Source organism: Lactuca sativa, chromosome 2, assembly GCF_002870075.4.
Source record: "Lactuca sativa cultivar Salinas chromosome 2, Lsat_Salinas_v11, whole genome shotgun sequence".
NCBI classification, from domain to species: Eukaryota; Viridiplantae; Streptophyta; class Magnoliopsida; order Asterales; family Asteraceae; genus Lactuca; species Lactuca sativa.
This window is the reverse complement of record NC_056624.2, coordinates 72,624,084-72,646,456: the sequence shown is the minus strand read 5'-3', so window position 1 is coordinate 72,646,456 and position 22,373 is coordinate 72,624,084. Positions and strand designations below refer to the sequence as shown.

At 36.1% G+C, this 22,373-nt stretch overlaps 1 protein-coding gene across 1 annotated transcript; it reads right to left on the bottom strand.

Moving 5' to 3' along the window:
- Positions 1–18,584: 18,584 nt before the first annotated feature.
- On the bottom strand, positions 18,585–20,097 carry LOC111887141 (UPF0481 protein At3g47200). Its single transcript, XM_023883303.3, has one exon. The coding sequence runs from the start codon at positions 19,781–19,783 to the stop codon at positions 18,707–18,709; it is 1,077 nt and encodes a 358-aa protein (XP_023739071.2). The 5' UTR covers positions 19,784–20,097; the 3' UTR covers positions 18,585–18,706.
- Between the last annotated feature and the right edge of the window lie 2,276 nt (positions 20,098–22,373).

Below are 22,373 nucleotides of genomic sequence, written 5' to 3'. Positions count from 1 at the left end.
AGGGCGACAAAATCTTAAGCAATACCGGCATTTGGAAAAATACCAAGACGGGCGACCTGGACATTATCATTCATGGTTATAACGGCTCATATAAACATTCAATACCAAATTTAACATTTAGGAGATTTACCCTTCGATTGTGTTAATACAAAACGACTTATTTAACGATACAAGAACCTCGACATTATTACAAATCAGAAAATATCGGATTTTCTGGGGAAATATTCATATACAATTATCACATACTGACATACAAGAAATCGAAACTACGTTCATATATGTTACAATTATGAAATTCACACATGCATTTATACTTGATTTTCACATCATTTTTCAGAAATTTTTACAGAAAATATCGGATTTTTTGGATTTTTTTTACGAAAGATACAAAGACTTTTATTTAACCATACTTATGGACTCACCAACATTATATATATTGACCATTTTCAAAATAACTTGTATTCTCAGGAAATCGTTAAATAGGAAGATTTTCAGGAATGTATGAAATTATTTTGTGTATCATCACTCATCGTACTTCTAATAATTTGAAATTATGTAAATTATAACAATGTACTTGATGTGAACAATGTTGGTTGTTATATGTAATGTTGGTGATGAATGTGTTATGTTTCATGTATATTCATTATGATAATAATTTAATTGTTAGTCACACGAGCCCCCAGACGTTTCCACCGTCTGGTTCGGGGGTGTGACATAAACACTACTTCGTCCTACTTTTCTCTCAAAGTTCTTTACTAAAAAAATCTATTTAAGAAAAAGGTTCATTTGTTTTTGAAAATTTTAATCAATTCCTCGGTTTGAGTCCAGATATACCCTAGGGTGTGCCCGAATCCCTCAAACCAAGGCTCTGATACCAACTTGTAACCCTAAAAGTTTTCAACCAAAATTTTCATTTTTAAAAACTTCCAAAAACATAGTTTTTAATACCATCTCATGTTAAATATAATTATCAAATACATAACACCACAAAACAAAGACATAATATCCCAAAATCCACAAATATCCCATCAGCAGATGAGTGTGTATAATAACGTTGGCGCCTTCCTGCGATCCTGATATGTACCTGAAACACATTTACACCAACACTATAAGCACGAAGTTTAGTGAGTTCCCCAAAATACCACATACATAAAATCGTTAGCCTTTCATGGCTATATCACAATAAGGAAACCCTAGTCATGTGTCACAGTGAAGACCCTTCGGTCTCACGTCTCGGTATGGACCCTCTGGTTATAACTCAAAATATACACAAAATTATATAACAACATAAGTCACAAAGACAAAATGTAATAAACATATATCTCAGTATAAGCAAGTAAGATCCTCTGGGCAATAATACAAATAAGACCCTCCACTCAATAATACAATTAAGATGCTCCGGTTAATACATGCATCACCACATAGGTAAGTACGATGAGAAGACTCACCTCTCGTAGAAAAGCAAGTAACTTCACATGCGAACTACTAATCTAGACTCCTCCTAAATGTGCTACATATAACTCTAATTAATAATAATAATATCAATATCCACGAATAGCTAGACCAGGCCTCTTAACTAAATCTTAGAAGGGTAAAATACCATTTTGCCCCTCCTTGGTCAAAAGTCCTCAAATTGACCTAAACTCAAAAGTCAACAAAAGACAACACCCAGCCCATACGCTAGGCGTACAACCCTCTATATTGGGCCTACAGCTTCAATGCATGCGACGGGGATTCTCCACCCTACAATGCGCGTAGTTGGGAGTATGTACGGCGTACTCCTCGGTCTCCCTTTTCTTACTACTTTCGGTCTTAACCCATTAAGAAAAACATTCCAACCATGGATCTGGGCTAAGTAAGACATATTCCTTCATAAAGTTACTAACTTTAAGCCCTTGCATGGCTAGTCAAGACTCAATCTCAAAAACTCTATTTTTCTCACACAAAAGGTCATGCAACTCATGCATGAAAAGATAAAAACGTCCTAGCACTCATTTTGATGGACTAAAACACTCTAATACGCCTAAAATGATAGAAGAATAGCTCTGGGGTTCACCAAACTCACAAAGTTCCAAACTTGGGACCTAAAACCGTAAAAAGCAGCCAAAACAAGAACTAGAACATATAATGAACAAGTTTTAAACTTAATACCTGTGGAAGATGCATAAAGTGAAGTAGAGCTCAGATCCACAAGTTAGAAGCACCAACTATCCTTCCTTTAAGGTTCCTTCTCCATCAAAAAGCTTCACAAGAACACTCAAATGAGCCACAGGCACTCACACAAGCTATGGAAACGGGATTAAGGTTTGGAGGAGGATAGAGGCTGATAATGGTGGCTAGAAATGAGGCCATCATCTTCTTTAAATAGGGACACAAGAAGATTTTAGGGTTCCATTCTGAGCCTAGTGCACCAAACATACCCCTTGGTATGCCCAGCATACTAGGTGGCCTCCACGTCCAAGATATGTGCATGAGTACGTTGAGGGTACACATGTGTACGCCCCGCGTACTCAAATGCGACCTTTCTCACAATAAGGGCTAGACTTGACGTGCACATAAAATATTAAGGTTAAGAAGTTATACCTCCTTTCTTGGGATGTTTCAACCATCGTAAACTATTGAAGACTCGAGAATCTGATAGTCATTAAAGTTTTAAAAGTTTATATGCCTTATATAAGTTTAACTGTTAGTGTAATTGTCTAGCTGGGGCTGACATTTGATGGTTGAGGCAATATCCTTATAGACTTGACATATGATGCAAAATAAGCCTTTGAAGCATAAGTGTACATTCATGCATGTACACCAACAGGAAAACTAATGGTAGTATTACCTATTAAATAAACTACATTGTCTTCATATACACCCTTTTTTTTTCTTGTTATAATTATGGCTCCTGTGTTATTTTATACATCCTCTTGGATTTTGTATCAAGACAAGATAAAACTAACTAGATGCAGTCAACAAATAGAATTAAACATGTTTCAAGGCTTTTAGATGAGTATATAATTCAAAGAACTTTACTTTAACTGTTTTATTTTCTGTTCAGGACATGGAGCATTTTGCATTTCTTCAACAAACCAAAGAACAGAACTTCTTATTTCTGAATTAGAGCCAAAATTTTCAGATTTGAACAAGATTTTTTTCCAGTGCGAGGCGATTAGCAACCACAAAAGCGGGAAAGAAAACCACAAGTTTTGAATAAAAGTATTTTAAGTATTAAATATTTTTTTAAGTTCATGTATAAGATTAAAAATGTATTTTAGTATTTTTTTTCAAGTGTTTTCTTAATTTTCATAGGAATTCAGTTAAATGTAATTTTATGTTGAAACAATGAACTAACATGAATTAAATTCTATTTCCATCCGATTTTCATAGGAATTCAGTTAAATTTAATTTTATGGGTTTGATTTCATTATATGGGCATAATTAAGTATTTCTAGGGCATGAAAATCTATGGACCGGCCCTCGGTAAATATTGGACATTTATTATAAGTTTTAGCGATGTGGATTTGAACAAATTGATTAGAGATTGCCTTTGTTGACAAATACAAGAATTCTTGTATAAGGAAGGGGTGACATTCGCACAATAAGTGATGTTAATTTGAAAAAAAAAGTTTTAAAAAGAAATAGGAAATTGATGTTGGTAGATTGTTTTTATAATATGCTTGTGAAGTTATGACTGGTGATCATTTTTGTGTATTTGTAATTATTAAGCATGCTTTCTTTAGGCGTATTGTGTAATGGGGTTTAACACCAACCCACTTGGAGTATCGAGGTCGGCATGAAGGACCGCATAACTCACATGATTGAGAAGCAAGACAGGTAACTACACCAAATATTACTCTTGGCCAAAAGTTCCTCACTAAAAAACACCCAAATAAAATACTCTCATAGTACAAAAACAACATCCTGGAAATCAGGAGAAATGATATAGAAAACATTATTCCAGATGAGCCATTATAATCACCAAAGTGCAAAGCCATTACCTAGAAACAGAGAGTTATCAAAAGTCTCCCAATAGGGTATAAATACCCCTCCTCACTCAATGGAGATGTAACAAATACATAAACAATATTAAGTCTCTAACATACTTATGTTTTGATCTAACTTCTAACTTTCACATAAAAGAGTATTACTAGGAGTGATCTCGATAATAATTTTGAACAAAACTTCTTTTATTTTATGAATGTGAGGCGTTATGGAGCCTACTAGGACTATATTATCAATTGATGTCTCCCAGACACCATAGGAAAAACTCACTAAGATTTATTATGTATGCATGATTCCTGAAGGGACAGGTGGATAATATTCATAAAATGATGGTGGTGTATTTTAGAGAGAGGGTGATATAGTAGAGATATTATTTTAATGTGAGAAAATAATGAGAGAAAGAAAAAATAGAGGGTATCAACTATTTAATTTTTATTATTGGTGATTTAAGTGTTATGAATACATTTAGTGTAGTCGGGATTCTTTTTGAGATAAACCGAGTTTATTGGTTTTACACCTAGATGCACATTTGATAACTAATAAGGACTTAGGACATGGGGTTCTGATCGCAACGGCAACACCACTGGTGGTGTGCCAAGTGGCATCACCCAAAGGCAATTCCCCTAGAGGTGCCCCAAGGGGAAGAACATGGGACATGGGGTTCTGATGGCAGCACGACAATGGATTCTCAAAATAAATACATAGAGTGAAAATGTATCTCAGGAATAGGGTCCCGAATAGGCCTGACACAATACATAGGCGAAATGGGCTTAGGCCCAGGGCAGCAAAGCATATTTTAGAGGGCATCATTTTAATCCAATAAGTGATACTATATAGAGTTGTCCCAAATAATTTAGCCCATATGAATTTTACCGATTTCTATGAGTATCCGTCGACATATTACATAATCATCGAACAGTTGGAGGCAAGGCGCAATGGGCACCAAGAATTGAAATAATTGAAGGGGAAAATGACTTGTAAGGGTAATAAAGTATTAGACTTGTACAAAAAATACCATTGAACTTTTTTTGTACACACATCACCATTCAACTATAACTTTTGTATATATATGACCAATAAACTGCACATTTGTTCAAAAAATACCATTATATTATCGGTAATAATAGGTCATCAGCCACGTAGCATGACATGTGGCTGCTGACGTGAATTTTACTGTTTATTACGTACACATTATACCATTAAACTATTATTTGTACATATTATACCATTAAACTTTTTTTGTATACATTTTACCATTAAACTTTTTTGCACACATTTTACCATTAATGTTATATAACTTATTGAAAAAATATCATTTCAAAAAATACAAATTATTACATAAAAGTAGGTTTCCCATCACCTGATGTGGATTTTACTGATTTTATATATTTTAGTAAACTTATCATTATAAGTCATTTTCCTATCGGTAAACAACGACATAATTTCAATGCACTTTTTTAACCATCAACCATAATCAAGAAGAGGGGATTATAATAAGGTAACATGTACAAAATGTTTCATGAGTTTATAAGTGTGCCTCAAACTTAGTATCCTAAGAAAATGACTTATACGAATATGTATATTAGACATTAGCTAAAATAATGAACAATTGAGTGTTTCTTCGCCACTCCAGATTGATGTCTCAAGTTCAAACCTTGTGGGTTTCAATCGATCTATGACGAACATAAATTCACAATGTAGTTGTAAAAGAAAGTGCTTATCATTGTCAAAAACAAACCCTTTCCCCCAAACCTTACAAAATTAGGGGGTCACAATAGGTGATGGAAAACCCATTTTATGTAAAAATATGTATTTTTTGAAATGATATTTTTTGAATAAATTATATAAGATTAATGGTAAAATGTGTACAAAAAGTTTAATGGTAAAATGTACACAAAAAAAAAGTTTAATGGTATAATGTGTACAAAAAAATAGTTTAATGGTATAATGTGTACATAATATATAATAAAATCCACGTCAGCAACCACATGGCATGCCACATGGCATGTTACATGGCTGGAGACCTACTATTACCGATAACATAATAGTATTTTTTGAACAAAGGTGAAGTTTAATGGTCATATGTGTACAAAAGCTATAGTTGATTGGTGTTATGTGTACAAAAAAAAGTTCAATGATATTTTTTGTACATGTCTAATACTTAGTTACCCATACAAGTCATTTTCCCTAATTGAAGCTACCAAGACCTTGAGAGATGTAATCGACACCTAGAAAAACTCACTTTGTAGAAGGTCGAGGAGTCGACTGCTTCTCTAAATCGATGAATCCTGTTTTCCAAATCTATCTTCTATTTTTTCTGTCCTCTTGATTCCAGATTTGGCGATTTGTATGAAATGGAGTTCAAACCAAGATCATTAATTTCATATTTCTGATTTCTATTTTTTTAATACTATTCCGATTCAGTTTGGAGTTTAATTGTTCAAAGCTGGAGACTTTGGGTACGTCTGCTCAAAGCGTTTATTTATGTAGACATTTATTTTTTCTATTATCCTATTTCTGATTCTCAATTTTGTCACTATTCTCATATTTTTTTCTTTTGATTTCAAAAATCAGTAGTTCACCGATTATAGTTCCGATTTGTGATTCCTTGAATCTATGTTGACTTTTGATAGTTCATAGTTCCGATTCTCCTATTTGAGTACAAAATCAGGAGTTAAATGAGGCATGATTTTGTGGTTTTATGTATAAATTTCTAGGGTTCTTTTTTGAAATTTTATGTTCCATTTCTATGATTTTTGTTGTTTTGAACTTCTGATTAGTTTGAATATCCGGATGCAGCAGCCAGGAGAAGTAGATGGATTCTTATTTATTATAATCTAGTTTCCCCCAATTTGGTTTTTTGCAATAAAAATTCTACAATCTTCCATTCGTAATTTTTTAATATCAATATTTAGTTGTATTATAATTCCAGTTTTGTGTCTCTGTTTATGATTCCTAATTGGTTTTTAATCTCTTGTTGGTTAACTGATTTTAGTATTACTAATTTTGTTTTTACTTTTCAATATCTACGTTTTTCATTTTTTAAAAGTCACTCGTAGGTATAGTATTTATGATTTATTTGTAAAGAAGAGTTATAGTATTTTGACAATGTAGTTTTGCAGTGTTGTATATGATTGTTTATATATAAGATTTTGTTGATTGTCTTTGCTATTGTAGCATGCAATAAGTGTTTCAAAGTCAAAGTCAGATCTATAATGCATATAGATTTGAAAGAGATAGAAGGGTTTAACAATTTTTAGTATTAATAGTTATTTTTTCCGGTGTCAAATATGATAGAGTAGTTGGTATTTTTACTTCAAAAATGCGGTAAGGCATGGATTTAAGAGAAATTTGTATACGTTAATTTGTGTAAATATGCTTCTTTTAAATAAAAAAAAAGGTTGTGTTATATGATTGCTTTTTAAATTATTTTTCTTGTAAAGATTTAAATTTGATCAACCCTATAAAAATAGGGCAATATTATATTTTTTTTTGCCCAGGGCATGAAATACCATTGGGTCGGCCTTGGTCCCGAAAATGAGTCTGTATAAGGAAAATTGATCCTATCATTATTTTCCTGAAAAAATCCAAGGGTGGGCCAATAATTCCTTGGAGATGTGTCCTTTCGCTCAAAACCATCGTCTTCTTCCTATATATCGCGGAAGTGGCATTGTAGAAGATAAGTTTGTATTGTTATTCTACCAAGATATTGTCTCTCCATAACATTTTACAAACAAAGTGTTATGTGTTTCTGAACGAGATTAGTCATGTAATCTATTTTGATTTCTTGGATTAACCGGTAGTCTGAATTTGGGTAAACTCGAAAATTGTGTTGAATTACAAATTTTGCATGTTGTAATTACGATCTAATAAATTATCGAATTTTTATTGTTATTCAAAATACTAAAATCTAACATTTTTTTATTTCTTGAGAAGGTAATAAGCGGTAGTGGCATGCCGACCCTATGAGTAGTGTGATCACTTAAACGAGTAGTGTGATCACTTAAACACAAGGTCGATAGTACATAAGGTACGACATAGGAAAGGAAAATCGAAACAGGAGCACATGAATAGGTGCTAGTTGTGGCAGGGTGGATCAGGTGGTGCTGATGATGAGGTGAAGGCGCCTTGAAGTCTAGCCTGATTGCGCTCGGCGTCCCGAAGTCAGGATTCAAACACTGCCTGACACATCTGGTAGTCCCTGACGACCTCATGCGTCATCCTCTCCGTACGCCCCATCGTGGCTCTCATGGCCACCATTTGGTTAACGGTCTAATTGAGCGTCATCCTCTCTGTACGCCTCGTAGTGATTCGCTAGCGACATTCTCCGATTTCAATGCGTCCAATTGGGCTTCCTTGATCTGTGAGGTTAGGTGAGATTGAATGGTGATTGATAGAGTCTTCAAGCGACGATTTGAATACTCCTTTCGGCTCAGGGCATCGACTACCACGTTAGCTTTGCATGCGTGGTATTTTATCTCACACTCGTAATCAATTAGCAGCTCGACCCATCTCCGTTGCCTCATGTTTAGTTCCTTTTGATTTAAAATGTGTTGAAGGCTTTTGTGATCGGTGAAAATGGTGCACTTGGTACCATAAAGGTAGTGCCTCCAAATCTTCAAGGCGAATACCACAGCTCCTAGCTCTAGATCATGAGTGGTGTAATTTTCTTCACGAGTTTTTAGTTGCCTGGACGAATACGCAATTACCTTTCCGTTTTGCATAAGGACACAACCTAAGCCTTGATTCGAAGCATCATAATAGACTACGAAGTCTTCGGTTCCCTCTGATAAGGATATCACTGGTGCACTACAGAGGGTCTGCTTCAAGGTTTGGAAGGCAATCTCTTGCTTCTCAGTCCAATTGAAGGGTACGCCTTTTTGTGTCAAGGTGGTGAGAGGTTTGGCTATCTTGGAGAAGTCCTGAATGAACCATCGGTAATAGCCTGCAAGACCCAAGAATTGGCGAATTTCTATTGGTGTTGTCAAAATTGCCCAGCCTTCAATGGCTTTGACCATGGAAGGATCTACATGAATTCCTTCATTGCTGACAACATGACCCAAGAAATTTACATTACGGATCGAAAACTCACACTTGGAGAGTTTCGCATACAACTTTTCAGCCCGAAGGGTCTCTAAGATCTGTCAGAGATGTTGACTATGCTCTTCTTTGCTTCGACAGTATACGAGAATATCATCGATGAAAACAATCACGAAATTGTCAAGGAATGGGCAGCAGACTCGATTCATGAGGTTCATAAATGCATTGGGGGCATTTGTTAGACCGAAGGGCATCACGACGAATTCGTAATGACCGTAACGAGTTTGAAATGCGGTTTTAGGAATGTCCTCATCTCGGACTTTGAGTTGATGATAACCGGATCTCATATCTATCTTTGAAAAGTAACTAGCCCCTTGAAGTTGGTCAAATAGATCATCGATTCGGGGAAGTGGATACCGGTTTTTGATGGTGAGCTTATTCAGTTCCCTATAGTCAAGGCACATCCTGAAGGATCCATCTTTCTTTTTAACAAAAAAAACAGAGCTCCCCATGGAGAGAAGCTTGGTCTTATGAATCCTTTATCCAGGAGTTCACTCAGCTGGCTTGACAATTTTTGCATTTCGGCGGGAGCCAATCTATAGTGTGATTTGTCGATCGGAGTGGCTCTAGGCACTAGGTCGATTCGGAATTCGAATTGCCTTTCTGGGTGTATTCCCAGAAGATCTTCAGGAAACACATCCGGAAACTCACATGCCACTGGAATGTTTTGAATGTTCACTCCGTCTTTGGTTTTATCCACCACATGAGCAAGAAATGCGTAGTTCTTCTTATGTAGACACTTTTGTGCCTTGATACACGAGATAAGGTGAAGGTTTGTGTCGGGTTTATCTCCATAGATTATTAGGGTTTCGTGGTTGGGAAGATGAAGGTAAACGGCCTTTTCGTGACACATAATATCAACATGATGAGGGTTTATCCAATCCAAGCCAATTATCACATCAAAACTCCTAATATTTATAGACATCAAATTTATTTGGAAAGAGTGGTTGTTTAGTGTTAACATGCATCCTATATAGATATATTTGGTTGTTCCAATTTTCCCATTAGCCATTTCCACCGTGAAGGCTTCACTGAGCTTCGGGGGTTGTTGATTTAACAAGTGTTTGAATTTATTACTAACGAAACTACTCTCCGCCCCATTATCAAATAACATGCATGCGTACGAGTTGTTAAGTAGGAACGTACCAGTGACAACGGTAGGGTCCTGGACTGCTTCGCCTTGTCCCAAAGTCAACATTCTCCATGCGGCTCCTGCCCCTTGATTGTTTGTGTTGGGGAATTACGCCTGAAATGCCTGGTTCTCCCACATCCGTAACAGGTAGGACTGGCCCCATCATTGATGTTGTTGTTGTTATTGTTGTTGTTGTTGTTGTTATTGTTGTTTTTTGGTGTTATTGATGTTGTTGTTGTTGTTGTTGTTGTTGTTGTTGTTGTTTGGCATCTGGTTTTGTTGAAGCAGAGCCCTACAATACTTTGTTGTATGGCCTTTCCGGTTGCACCTTGGGCAAATCATCTCTCTGCATTCCCCACGATGGTGGACATTGCATTTGTTACATTTGGGGAGATTTCCTGAGTACTGCTTTGGAGCATTTGGCGTGGATGAAGCTGGAGCATGTGGGATGGTGGTGGCTTGAGTTGCAGCATGGACAGTCACAGTTTGTTGTTTCTTTGATGACTCGAGGTTCTGTTTTCCCTTTCGCTTGTTGTTTGTCCCTTTCTTTCTCTCACCTTCTTTCTTAACCTCCGCTTCTACTGTTTTGGCACCCTTTTGTTGCCATGATCATACAATTTCTTAGCTAGTCTCTTGGAGCTATCAACCGTGTCAAGGTTTGCCGCAATGACATTCCCTTGGATAGGTGCAGTCAATCCCCAGATAAACCTCTCAATCTTTATCCCTTATGAGGTGATCATTCCGGGACACAGAAGAGATAACTCACTAAACATGGATATGTTTGTGTCGATATTGGAGTTTTGAACCGTGAGGTTCCACAACTCTTGTTCCATCTTCTGAATCTCACCTCTAGGGCAGTATTCTACCAACATTATCTCTTTCAGCTCTTCCCAGGGCATCGCGTTCGCTACTGGGAGTTTCATAGCCTCCACGTGGCCATTCCACCAAGAGAGAACTTGATCAATGAATGTGCAGGCTGCAAACTTGACCTTGCACCCATCTTGACAACCGCAGATTTCAAAAATTGATTCTACTTTCTCAATCCATCGCTTCAGGGCTACTACACCTCTTGTTCCATTAAAGGTTCGAGGTTTGGCGTTGGTGAAATCCATGTAGGTGCAGGTTCGTGTGGTTCTATGGTTTGTTCCTTGATTTGTGCTTCTGATTCCCTATCCGTTGCCTTCTTTATTGTTTCCATTTCGAAACTGCGCAACTGTTGTAGTGACCGCAACAGACACTGCTGCTTGGAATGCCACCGAGATTAATTCAGGTGGGGTCGGTGTTGCATTGTTTCCACAGTTGGGTCTTTTAGGCATCTTTTTGTCAAAGAACGGAACGATGTTGAGTATGTATCGCATTCTGAGTTTAGAATCCCATAGACTCGGCGAATTGAGTGTACATCTAAGTGATTCCATGTATTTACATAAAACAAGGAAATAAAACACATAATAGATAACAACATCATGTGAAAAACATAAAGCATTTTCATTAATACTAATTGTTTTAATACATGAAAAATTGCCAGAAGGCATTCAGTACATGGGGAAATATAAAATCCGGTAGCATGACGGCCCTATGAGTAGTGTGATCACATAAACATAAGGTCGATAGTACATAAGGTACGACATAGGGAAGGAAAATCGTAAAAGGAGCACATGAACGGGTTCTAGCTGCGGCGGGGTGGACTTGGTGGTGCTGATGATGAGGTGGAGGCGCCTTGAAGTCTAGCTATATGGCGCTCGGCATCCCGAAGTCGGGATTCCAACGCTGCATGACGCATCTGGTAGTCCCTGACTACCTCGTATGGCATCCTCTCAGTACGCCCCATCACAGCTCTCAAGGCCACCATTTGGCCAGCGGTCGCCTGCGCCTCCTCGCCGATATCGTGAGTTCTTCGTACTACCACTGGCAAGGCTTAATCAGCGAGTCCACCGTGACTCAGATAGTAGAAATTCCAGTCCATATCAAATGGGGGCCGCACTCCCTGCTGGCGGCTCCATCTCCAGATTTTATGTGCCCATGGGGGCGTAGGTCCATTAGGGCCCATTCGGTATGAGGGCACCCTGGACATATACGGAGCGTTGATGACTTAGGACCCTATGTCCGAGTCATCTGAGTCGCTGCCCTCTACTTCCTCCTCGTCCGAGTCGGGCAATGGTTCCGCCCATCTTCCCACAGGCTCCTCTTCACGCTCTTCTTCTGGTTCTTCCTCTTCTTCAGGGTCCTCTTCAGGTTCCTCTTTTGGTTCTTCTAGCAACCCGTTATTTCCCTGATTGGGAAAATAAGGATCCCCGGGGTGGTGAAAACTAGCCATAATGTATGCACGAAGGCGTATAAGTAAATCATATTTAGATTATTCCTATAGTATTTTAATTATTTATGTTTGAATTCCTGAGAAGTTTGAAAATGAGGTGAGTTTCTCGGTCAACTTCCCGCCATAATTACCCCCAAACACATGTCGATCATATTTTGAATAAATATAGTTGATCATGCTATATTTACCCCCAATATGATTACATAACTGCATGGGTTTAATCACAGTGTTCCATTTCCCTTAGAGACTTTTAATTGTTAAAATTTTAATGCATGCACTTTATTTAGAGTGTTTTAGTCACATTGTATTTATAGTTGCATATCATGTATGGTAAGATATGCTAGTTCACTATAAACAATGCTCTGATACCAATCTGTCACACCCCCAAACCAGACGGCGGAAACGTCTGTGGGCTCGTGTGACTATAAATTGAAATATCATCACAATGAGTATATATGAAACATAACACAATCGTCACCAACATTACATATTACAATTGGCATTGTTCACATTAAGTACATTGTTTTACATTACATAATTCGAAGTAACCCCAAACTAATCTTGATGGTTCTTCAGCTTAGTGATTACCTGAGAATACAAGTTACTTTGAAAACGATCAACATATATAATGTTGGTGAGTGCATAAGCATGTTTGATTGAAAAACTTTGTATTTGTTGTATAACCCATAAAATCCGATATTTTCTGTAAATTTAAAAAAAAAATGTAATGACTATGTATAAATGTATGTGTGATTGTCATTGTAAAATCATGTGTAAATGAAAAATCCAAATTTCCTTGTATTATATCTGTTTAAAAAGGGTAATGATTAATAGTGTTTCCCCCAGAAAATCCGATATTTTCCGATTTATAAAAGTGTTGTAGTTCTTGCATCATCATATAATTTGTTTTGTGTCGACACAATCGAAGGGTTTAATCTCTGAAATGTTAAGATGGTATTGGATCTCTATGTGAGCCGTTATAACCATGCATGATAATGACTAAATTGTCTGTCTTGGCATTTTTCCAAACGCCGGTATTTGATCAAGGTTTTGTCGCCCTAGACTGGCCTAGTCTAGCTTTAGCGAACAACTAAGGCGTGGGGGTCACCCCGTATAGATCTATACACAAACTCTCGCTCTCATTCCAAGAGACTCTGATTATAACTACAGGCTATGGTCATACACTCAGTGATGTCAACCGACAAGTCCCACTAGATCCCAAATATTTCAATATGAATATGTATAACGTTATATGTTTTTAATTTACAAGCAATAGTTGATATATGGATGTGAAACGATAAAACCCAACAAAACATGTAAAGGACAATTGTGGCCTATTAGATGTGTAAATTGTTTCAAGGCTTGTTAGGCATGCGGAAAAACACTTAAGGCCCATTAAGCATACACTGAATAGTTCAGGCCCAATAATCATGTAAATGGGCCACTAAGACCCAATAAACATGTAAGGGATAATTTAGGCCCATTAAGCATGTAATTGGGTCACTAAGACCCAATAAACATGACATGAATATATTGGGCCCATTAATCATGCAAACGGATCATGAAGGCCCAATAAGCATGTATAGGAAGCAGTAGGCCCAATATTCGCACCCTTATTGTATTTTGTTTGTATATTATAGTACGGTTCATTTAGTCGGAAAAATTTATTCCTACAGTTATAAAAATCTAGTGTATCGTCATAATGTTATTTCTAGCGTGACACGTCAAAATTTTGTAATTTGAACTTGTTTTTTAATAAAATTACACTTTAGGTCCCTTAAGAACTAATTAACATTTAGAGGCTTGTATTTACATAAAATGTTATTTTTGGCACATTTTAATTAAAAATAACATTTTAGTCCCTCAATTTATAAAAAATTGCATTTTCGCCCTAAATGTTTAGTAAATTACGGATTTGCCCAAAAGTACATATTTTGACATTTTCGACCCATATTTGCAGAAAATTACATTTTTTGCCCCTTATTAGCGTAAAATGACATTTCCGGCCCATTTTTCCAAAATTAACATTTTTGGCCCGAATTTTGAGATAAGTGTCATTTTCAGCCCCTAATCTCGTTTACTCTCATTTATGGCTGATGTTATGTTTAAATAACATTTCAATCCCCCAATATTTATACTTTTGCAATTTTGGGCCTAATAAACCATGAGGCCCACATCAAGGCCCAAAATGCCAAATTTTATACTTTTGACCCTTAGGAAAATATGGTTGTTATAAAAGCTCATTTTTAAGCTAATAATACCCTTTTAGCCCTATAAAACCGTGGGTGTCACTCTTGACCCCAAACATTTGTTTATTTTGCCAAAAATGATTCTTACACAAGATTTTGTTTTATTATTCACAACATGAACATTTATGATACTTTTAACTTTGTAATATGATCTCTAGGGTGTTTTTGTTTAAGAATCGCACTTGTTTTTGTTAGAGTCTTATAGATCCATCGATTTTAGCACACAAACACAACAAAAGTCAAGAAAAATCATACATAGCATGCATAAATGTAAAGATCTACACATAAATATTTGTATTCTCCCCCAAAAACATATGAAAACTGAAAAAAAAAAAAAAAAAAAAAAAAAAAAAAAAAAAGGGTATGAACCCACCTTGCTTAGTTTTTCATGGTTTGAAGAAGAAAAGATGGAGGTTTCGGCCCTAGCAAGCTTTCCTTGAGTAGATCTTGAACTTAGGGGGGTTTTCTAAGAGTATGATCACAAACAATGTTTAGAAGGAGTGATATTGCATAATAATGAAGTTATTTAGCTTGGATGTGTGATGACTTACCCAATATGGATGATCTTTGGTAAAGATCTTCTTAAAACACTTAGAAATGTTGAAAATTTGGATGGAAGGAAGGAGGATGTTCTTGAGTGGTTGAGAGAGTTTTCTTGAAAGATTTTTGAGAGAATGAGGGTGGTGTGAGGTGTTTTGGCCGAGAAGAAGAAGAGAGAAGAGAGGGGGAGTGAGGTGATGTGCATAGAGATCCACCATGCAATAAAGAGGTGGAAAGTGCACAATTTATCTTGTTTTTTTTGTAGTTGTTGGGCCGAGAGGAAGAATGAAGAGGAGAAAGGAGGAGTGGTTTGGGCCTTGAATGCTTGATTTCAATATTATGGACCCAAATGGAAGGTTCTCGGCCCATTAAACTAAAAGGAATGGAGTTTATGACCCATTAGGGAAAATTAATTCATTTACGGCCCAATAAGGCCCATTAGAGTTAGAATGAATCATTCTAGGTCCAAATGATCCAAAATGTTATAAATTTATGTATTGGGTCCATTTAGAATCTAAATAGGGTTTCTAAGACCAATATAGTTGAGTTGAATGCTTATTGGTCTATTAGGCTCAATAAAGAAATCCTAGTCCATAATGAACTTGAACCTGGATCTCTAGGGTTTTCAACTCCCCAATGGATTGTTTAGATGCTTTGTGTAAAGTTTTGAACTTCACTTGTGAATATCGATTAAGTTTGTTTTCATAGAGTGAACATAGTGTATGATATCAAGTTAGAGTTATAAGTATTATCATAGATGACGTTTACATGATCATAGGATTTCCTGACAAAATTGCTAGTTCTGACATATTCTCTTAAAAAATCATTGTTATAGTTGAGTACATTTTTCGAAATATAACGTTACAATACTAAATTTTAGTTTATGATACCAAAACCCATCATAGAAAATTTTAGATACCAAAGGACCTTCAAATATAGAAACATAAACTCAAAAAGAAATATGAAATTGTCGACTTCAAACCTAATGCGATGGTAAAATAAGAACACTAGTGTATAGTTACAATTATGGGATTCGGGGCTTGATTGCCCAATTTGCATCTTCATTAGGCATAAAGTTCACCCCTGCCCTATCGAGTTTTATTAGGCATAAAGTTAAATAGCATAAAACCAATTCATAAAATGTATTAGTAACTTCTCAAAAGGCAGAAGTCTCAATTATAAAATCAAAGATCGATATGAATGCAATTATAAAATCAATGATCGATGTGAATGCTTTACAGTTACACCAAAATCTTTCCTTGAGCAAAAATATTTAATCACTAATTGTAAGCATAAAGCTTAGTGAGTTCCCCAAAATACCATATACTTCAATACACAAATAATGCATACAAACAAATGGCTCTCATCGTTCCACCATTCAGAATAACCTACGAGTTTAAAACATTGATCTTTGGTGTGTTTTGTTTTCCCACAGTGTTCAAACTCCAGGTGTGATTTTTATTATTTATGTGGTTATGTGAATGGTCGTTGATGCCACTTCGATATGAATCCTCTACCTTCAGAATTCCTTGCTTCTATGATAGCTAGACCTGCCGCCACACCTTGTTCATATATAGTTTCTCAGAGCTTGGTCCTGTGATTTTTTGGTGAGCTGTTTCTTTTCTTACTATTGCATAGGCTCCTTTTGATGAGGGAAGAGGATCACATTAAAGTATTTCTCTTTTAATTGGGTCGTACCTATGATCCAAGGTATTCAAAAACTGGAACAATTTTTGTTCTACTCTAATTTCGTTATATGTTGTTATATCAACAGTACAACTCATAGGATTTAGGTCTGTTCTTTCAAATTCCCCCAATCTCGTGTAAGAAAAGATCAACAGGTCTTCAAGGGGTATTCCGCTCTATTTAATTTCATTGGTTTTGACATGAAGATCAAACAGTTATAGCTTATCTTTATTACTACTGTATGTAACCACAAGAGCATCCCATAGTGACTTTGTTGTAGGGAACTCAGTAAGGTTCCTAGCAAGGCATTGTTCAATATTTTGTATGAGCCATGAGAAGACAACTAAGTCATATGTTCCCATTGATCATAGCTTTCATCTGTTGAATTTGGAGGGTTACTAATAGATGATTCAATAAAGCTTTTGACTTACCCCCAATTTCCACTCGAATCATGCGAGCCCATAATGCATAATTTTCGCTATCGAGGTTGATGTCGATTTTAAGACTGTCGGATAGGTTCTATTTGGGGTTTGGATTATGAGCTTTGAACAGGTTCGTGATTATATGGGTAACATCATCATTCTTGATGCCTGTTTTGTTGGTTAAGCTACCTTCATCAGATATGGCAACTTAAATCATAGACTAGATGATGAACAATTGGGTCCTAAAACCATATACACAACTTCATTACTGTTTTCTAAAAGTCTGGGGACCAATATGAGCTTTTTAGAAGTTTAGGGGGAAAATAGAACTTTTCCAGAAGTAAAAAAGGGCTAAACTAAATTTCTTTGAAAAAAACAGGACCAAAAATGCAACTTTTATGAAAAATGGTGGCTAAATTGCACTTTCTGGAAGAACAAGGAGTAAATTGCAATGCTTCTTCCAACCAGGGACCTTTTTGTAACTTTTCAGAAATTCAAGGACCAAATTGGTAACTTTCAGAACAACAGAGACTGAATTAGAGTTTGTCAGACAGAGAGGGACCTATTTGCACTTTTCTAGAACTTCAGCGGTCAAACTGCAAAATTTTGAAAGACCGGCCAATGATGACGTCACTGTGATGTCACGCCGACCTACTTCGTCTTCTCCTAGTGGCGGAGTTAGATGGGGTATTGGGGTACTACAGTACCCACAAAAAATTATTTTATATATATAAAAAATATTATTTATAAACATTTTTCATGTTATTGTGCCCCCAACTAAAGAGATTATATACATATAATATATATTGACAATGTTTGTACCCCTTCTTCTCCGTTTTCTGCTAGCTATTTCAACCAACCTTAGACCGGCGATTTCGAGGTCCTCCGGTGGTCGAAAAATTGCGAAAAAAATATTTTCGAAATCCTTAAAATGGGACCATTCTAATCGTGTGCCCAGAAATCTATTATGAGGCAAAAAATGACAAAAAAACAGAGAACGGGCACCTGAAGCTTAATGATACCACGTTGTAACTGACAAAAGAAATTAAATCAACAAAATATATAGAAGTTATTTGTGTATATTGATCTTTCTTGATGATTTACATGAGACTTAACACCTCTATATATACTAGAGGGTATTACACCTTCCTACAATTTCTCTCATGTGAAAGTAAGACAATGCATGATCAACTACGTCAAGCTATGTGAAGGTACGACTAAGTTATATCAAGCTATATCAAGCAATGTGAAGCTATAACTTTAATATCCATTTCTAACACTTGAGTGTAAAGATGGTCTGAATAAGGGTAAGAACAAACAAAATGATAGCAGCGAATACTGAAATAATATTCCATGGACTACTGAAATATGTACGCTTCAACCCTGCAGCAGCATTGGGCCAGTAACTCTTGTAGTAGTTATCCAGCCGTTCCCACTCTTGATAGTAATAAAAAACATCTGATGTGATATCATTGCATATATTGTTTAAAATATACACAGCGCTTTCATTTGAGCCACAATCGTTGACTAGGACCCCTGATTTTATCAACTTGGCAACATCCTCTGGAGTGTCTACTAACATATCTATGGCCCAGCAATATGATGTAACGTACTCAGGAACTAGAGTACATTGCTCGTATAGTATGAGGTTCCTTAAAAGCAACTCAGTGTAATCATCCACATATAGTTTTGGCATCCTCAGAGTAGGTTTACACCAAAACCATGGGAAGCATGAGAACCTTGGTAATTCCAGTTTCATGGCCACTGCCCAATTTGCATCTTCATTAGGCATAAAGTTCACCCCTGCCCTATCCAGTTCCATGGCCGAGTGTCTTTTTTGTTCCATTGGAACTTCAGAATATGGTAATGGGTGATGGACAGGCTGTAAGCAATAGTGCAGAATGCTAAGGATATGATCGGGAGTCCTATCTAGGTTGATATTGTTTGTTACTTGATATTCCATAAAGAAAGAGTACCTTTCGAGAAGTATTTTGAGATGGTGAGTGAGAGTGGTATTTGGTTTAAAATGAGGAAAAGTAGACTCAAAGATGTCTTTAAGAACAAAAAATGGGATTTGGTTTTCTATCAACACCATATCATGAACTATTAATGGGATAATCGACCAGTTTCCCTGAAATCCGCCAGCTTCTACTGAAATAAGATGAATGAAGTAAAGGATAAAACAAGCATCTATTACCATCATTGTAGCAAGTTCCTCATCGTTGTAGGTCGTCTCTTCATAGCATGACTTGATTTCTTCAATTTTTAGAATCACCTTTTGCACACATTCTTGTAACGTTTGCTCTGGGTTGGAACCCGAATGATCTAGTAAATGATGTAAATAAGTCATTTTTTGAACTTCAAATTTTTGCAAATCTTTGTCTTTTCTGTGGAGAGGTCCAATAGAGACTAGCCTTGGGTTAAAACATGTTGGGCTGAGATCTCGGTAAACTCTTGGAACAATGAAAATTGATGGTGGACGTCGATTGCCATGATTTCGTCCTTTTTCTTTACAATCAAGTAGAAATTTGACAGAACGCAAAATGCTATCTCCTCCTCCAACCTCCACATCGCTTGTTAAGAACACACTTGCTTATTTTAATCTATAACGAGTGAGTTAGAAAAAAAAAATTATATAATAATAGATCGAGTACATGTGATTAAAAAAAACAAAAACATACCTAAAAGTAACGGAATTATCTGGTGATAGTTTTGCTAAAGAAAACCAATTACAAAATTTATAAATAAAAGTTGATACCTTGATTAAAGCATCAAGCAAGTCCTTAGCTAGTAAAGGTGGTAGATTAAAATATAGGATAAAATATAGGATAAGAATAAAAAGCAATGCTTACTTTTAGAAACTTTTAAAATGATGCCAACTTATTAATTACCCTATCTTTGCATCTAAACATAATATAAAATATAAAATATGTATATAAGTTATGGTTGTATAGATGAATTAGCAACATAACTTTATTTGTGAGAAAATGACTACACTACCCTAATTAACTAATTACTTAACTTTTTTAGCTAAAAATTAGTAATTGTCTAAAAATAGCCCATAAAACCGTAGGTAATTAGAGTGGTCTACTGTTTCGCCAAATGGATTACTGTTTCGAGTTTACTATAAAAAAAAATTCATTTCGAATATATATATATATATATATATATATATATATATATATACACACACACACACAGAGAGGAGAGTTCAATTGAGAAAAAAAAAGTTGACCCAGTGAGTCAGGGAGAGTCATTAGAGGGCTGAGTCAAGCATGAACTCGCCGAGTTGTTCTTGAGACTCGGCGAGTTGAGTCGTGGTGTCCCTGCGACTCATGCCAGGTGGAACTCGTCGAGTTAGGGAAGTACTCGACGTGTTAAGAGAGGATCCGAGGGAGTCAATGAACACGTATAGACTCGCCGAGTCGCTTTGGTGCACTCGCCGAGTCCGGTCAAAGTTGACTGTTGACCGTTGACCAGAGTTGACCAGTGTTGACTTGAAAGGGTTAGTCAACCTTAGTTGTGAAAGTGTTAATTAGAGATATATTGTATTGTAGGAGGATTTATAGCTCGGGGGATCGAGCACGAGTGATTTCAAGGATTTGCGAGCTATCAAGATACGCGAGGTGAGTCTTCTCACTATACTTTACCTTGAGTAGGTAACAAGAGTTATGTGATTGCAGTGTTTATATGCTATCTATGTGTTATGTGTTGCACTGCATTATTCTATGTGATTTATGTCGTGCATGTTACAGAGTTAGAACCTGAGGGTTCACAGAGTTTGGGTGTACGGACCCACAGAGTTATAGCCTCGAGTGGCTAATATGTGTTATATGTGGTATTTGGGGGAACTCACTAAGCTTTGTGCTTACAGTGTTTGGTGTTATTGTTTCAGGTACTAGTGATGACCGAGGGAAGGCGCCGGCTTGATCTGTACACACGCACGGGATTTTTATATTACGAGATCTTGGGATTTTTGTATGGCACGGATTGAGTTTCAAACATTGATGTTTTTATGAATATTAAATGAATTATGTTTTTATAAAATGCGAAAAATTGTTTGAAATTTACGGTGTTACAACGTAGTTCAAATAAATACCTACAGGTGGCGAGCCTGCTAGCGTTCCACTGGACCGTCTAGAGTTGTATGTGGTCGTCATCTATACTTTGCTAGATGATTGGATCATCATAAACATCGAGGTCTCTCATCATTTATTTCATCATATATATCATCTACCCTTTTTTACCCATCATAATTATAGGTATAAAATACATATATAGTTTAAATCAAGTAAAACATGTATGTTTTGTTCATCCAACATCTATATCAAGAACATAGATAATATGCACAGATAGAATGTAATTTATATTAAATATTTCATGTCTATGTGTAATATGAAATTAACTATGCACTCACTTGTTAAAGTGATGAATTGAAACTTAGGCAGCGCTTCGCTTCTAATGATTTTATTTACCTTCGACGAAACCTAGTATCATTATCCCTATATTTTAGTCTAATATTTATTGCAACTAATTATTAACTCAAGGTCTACGAGTTTTATTTTTTTTTCTTGTATTATATAAGTGTAGATGTTAGTTGTAAAAGTCGAATAGTTTGTCTTGTAATGATTCGGATTTTGTATGTTATTTTACTAAGTCTATTTTACATGCGAAGTGTAGCATGCGAAGTTTCATTGTATAAGACTTAGTATACTTTTTGTAAGTTCTCTATAAATAGGGACTTAGGATTGAAGTAAAAGAGAGATCGAAACACAAAAACTCTCTTCAGCTTATTCTGTAATCAGTCTTAATAAAACAAGATCTGATTAATATTTACTTTGTGTGTTCTTTATCATTCATGATTCAAATCTATTGTTTCACATCTTAATTCTCGATAACAATTCTCATCAATTGGTATTAGAGCGGGATTCAAACTGCTT

Excerpts from the sequence above, each read along its gene's own strand:
- LOC111887141 (XM_023883303.3), bottom strand. The coding sequence starts at position 19,783 with ATGACTTATTTACATCATTTACTAGATCATTCGGGTTCCAACCCAGAG.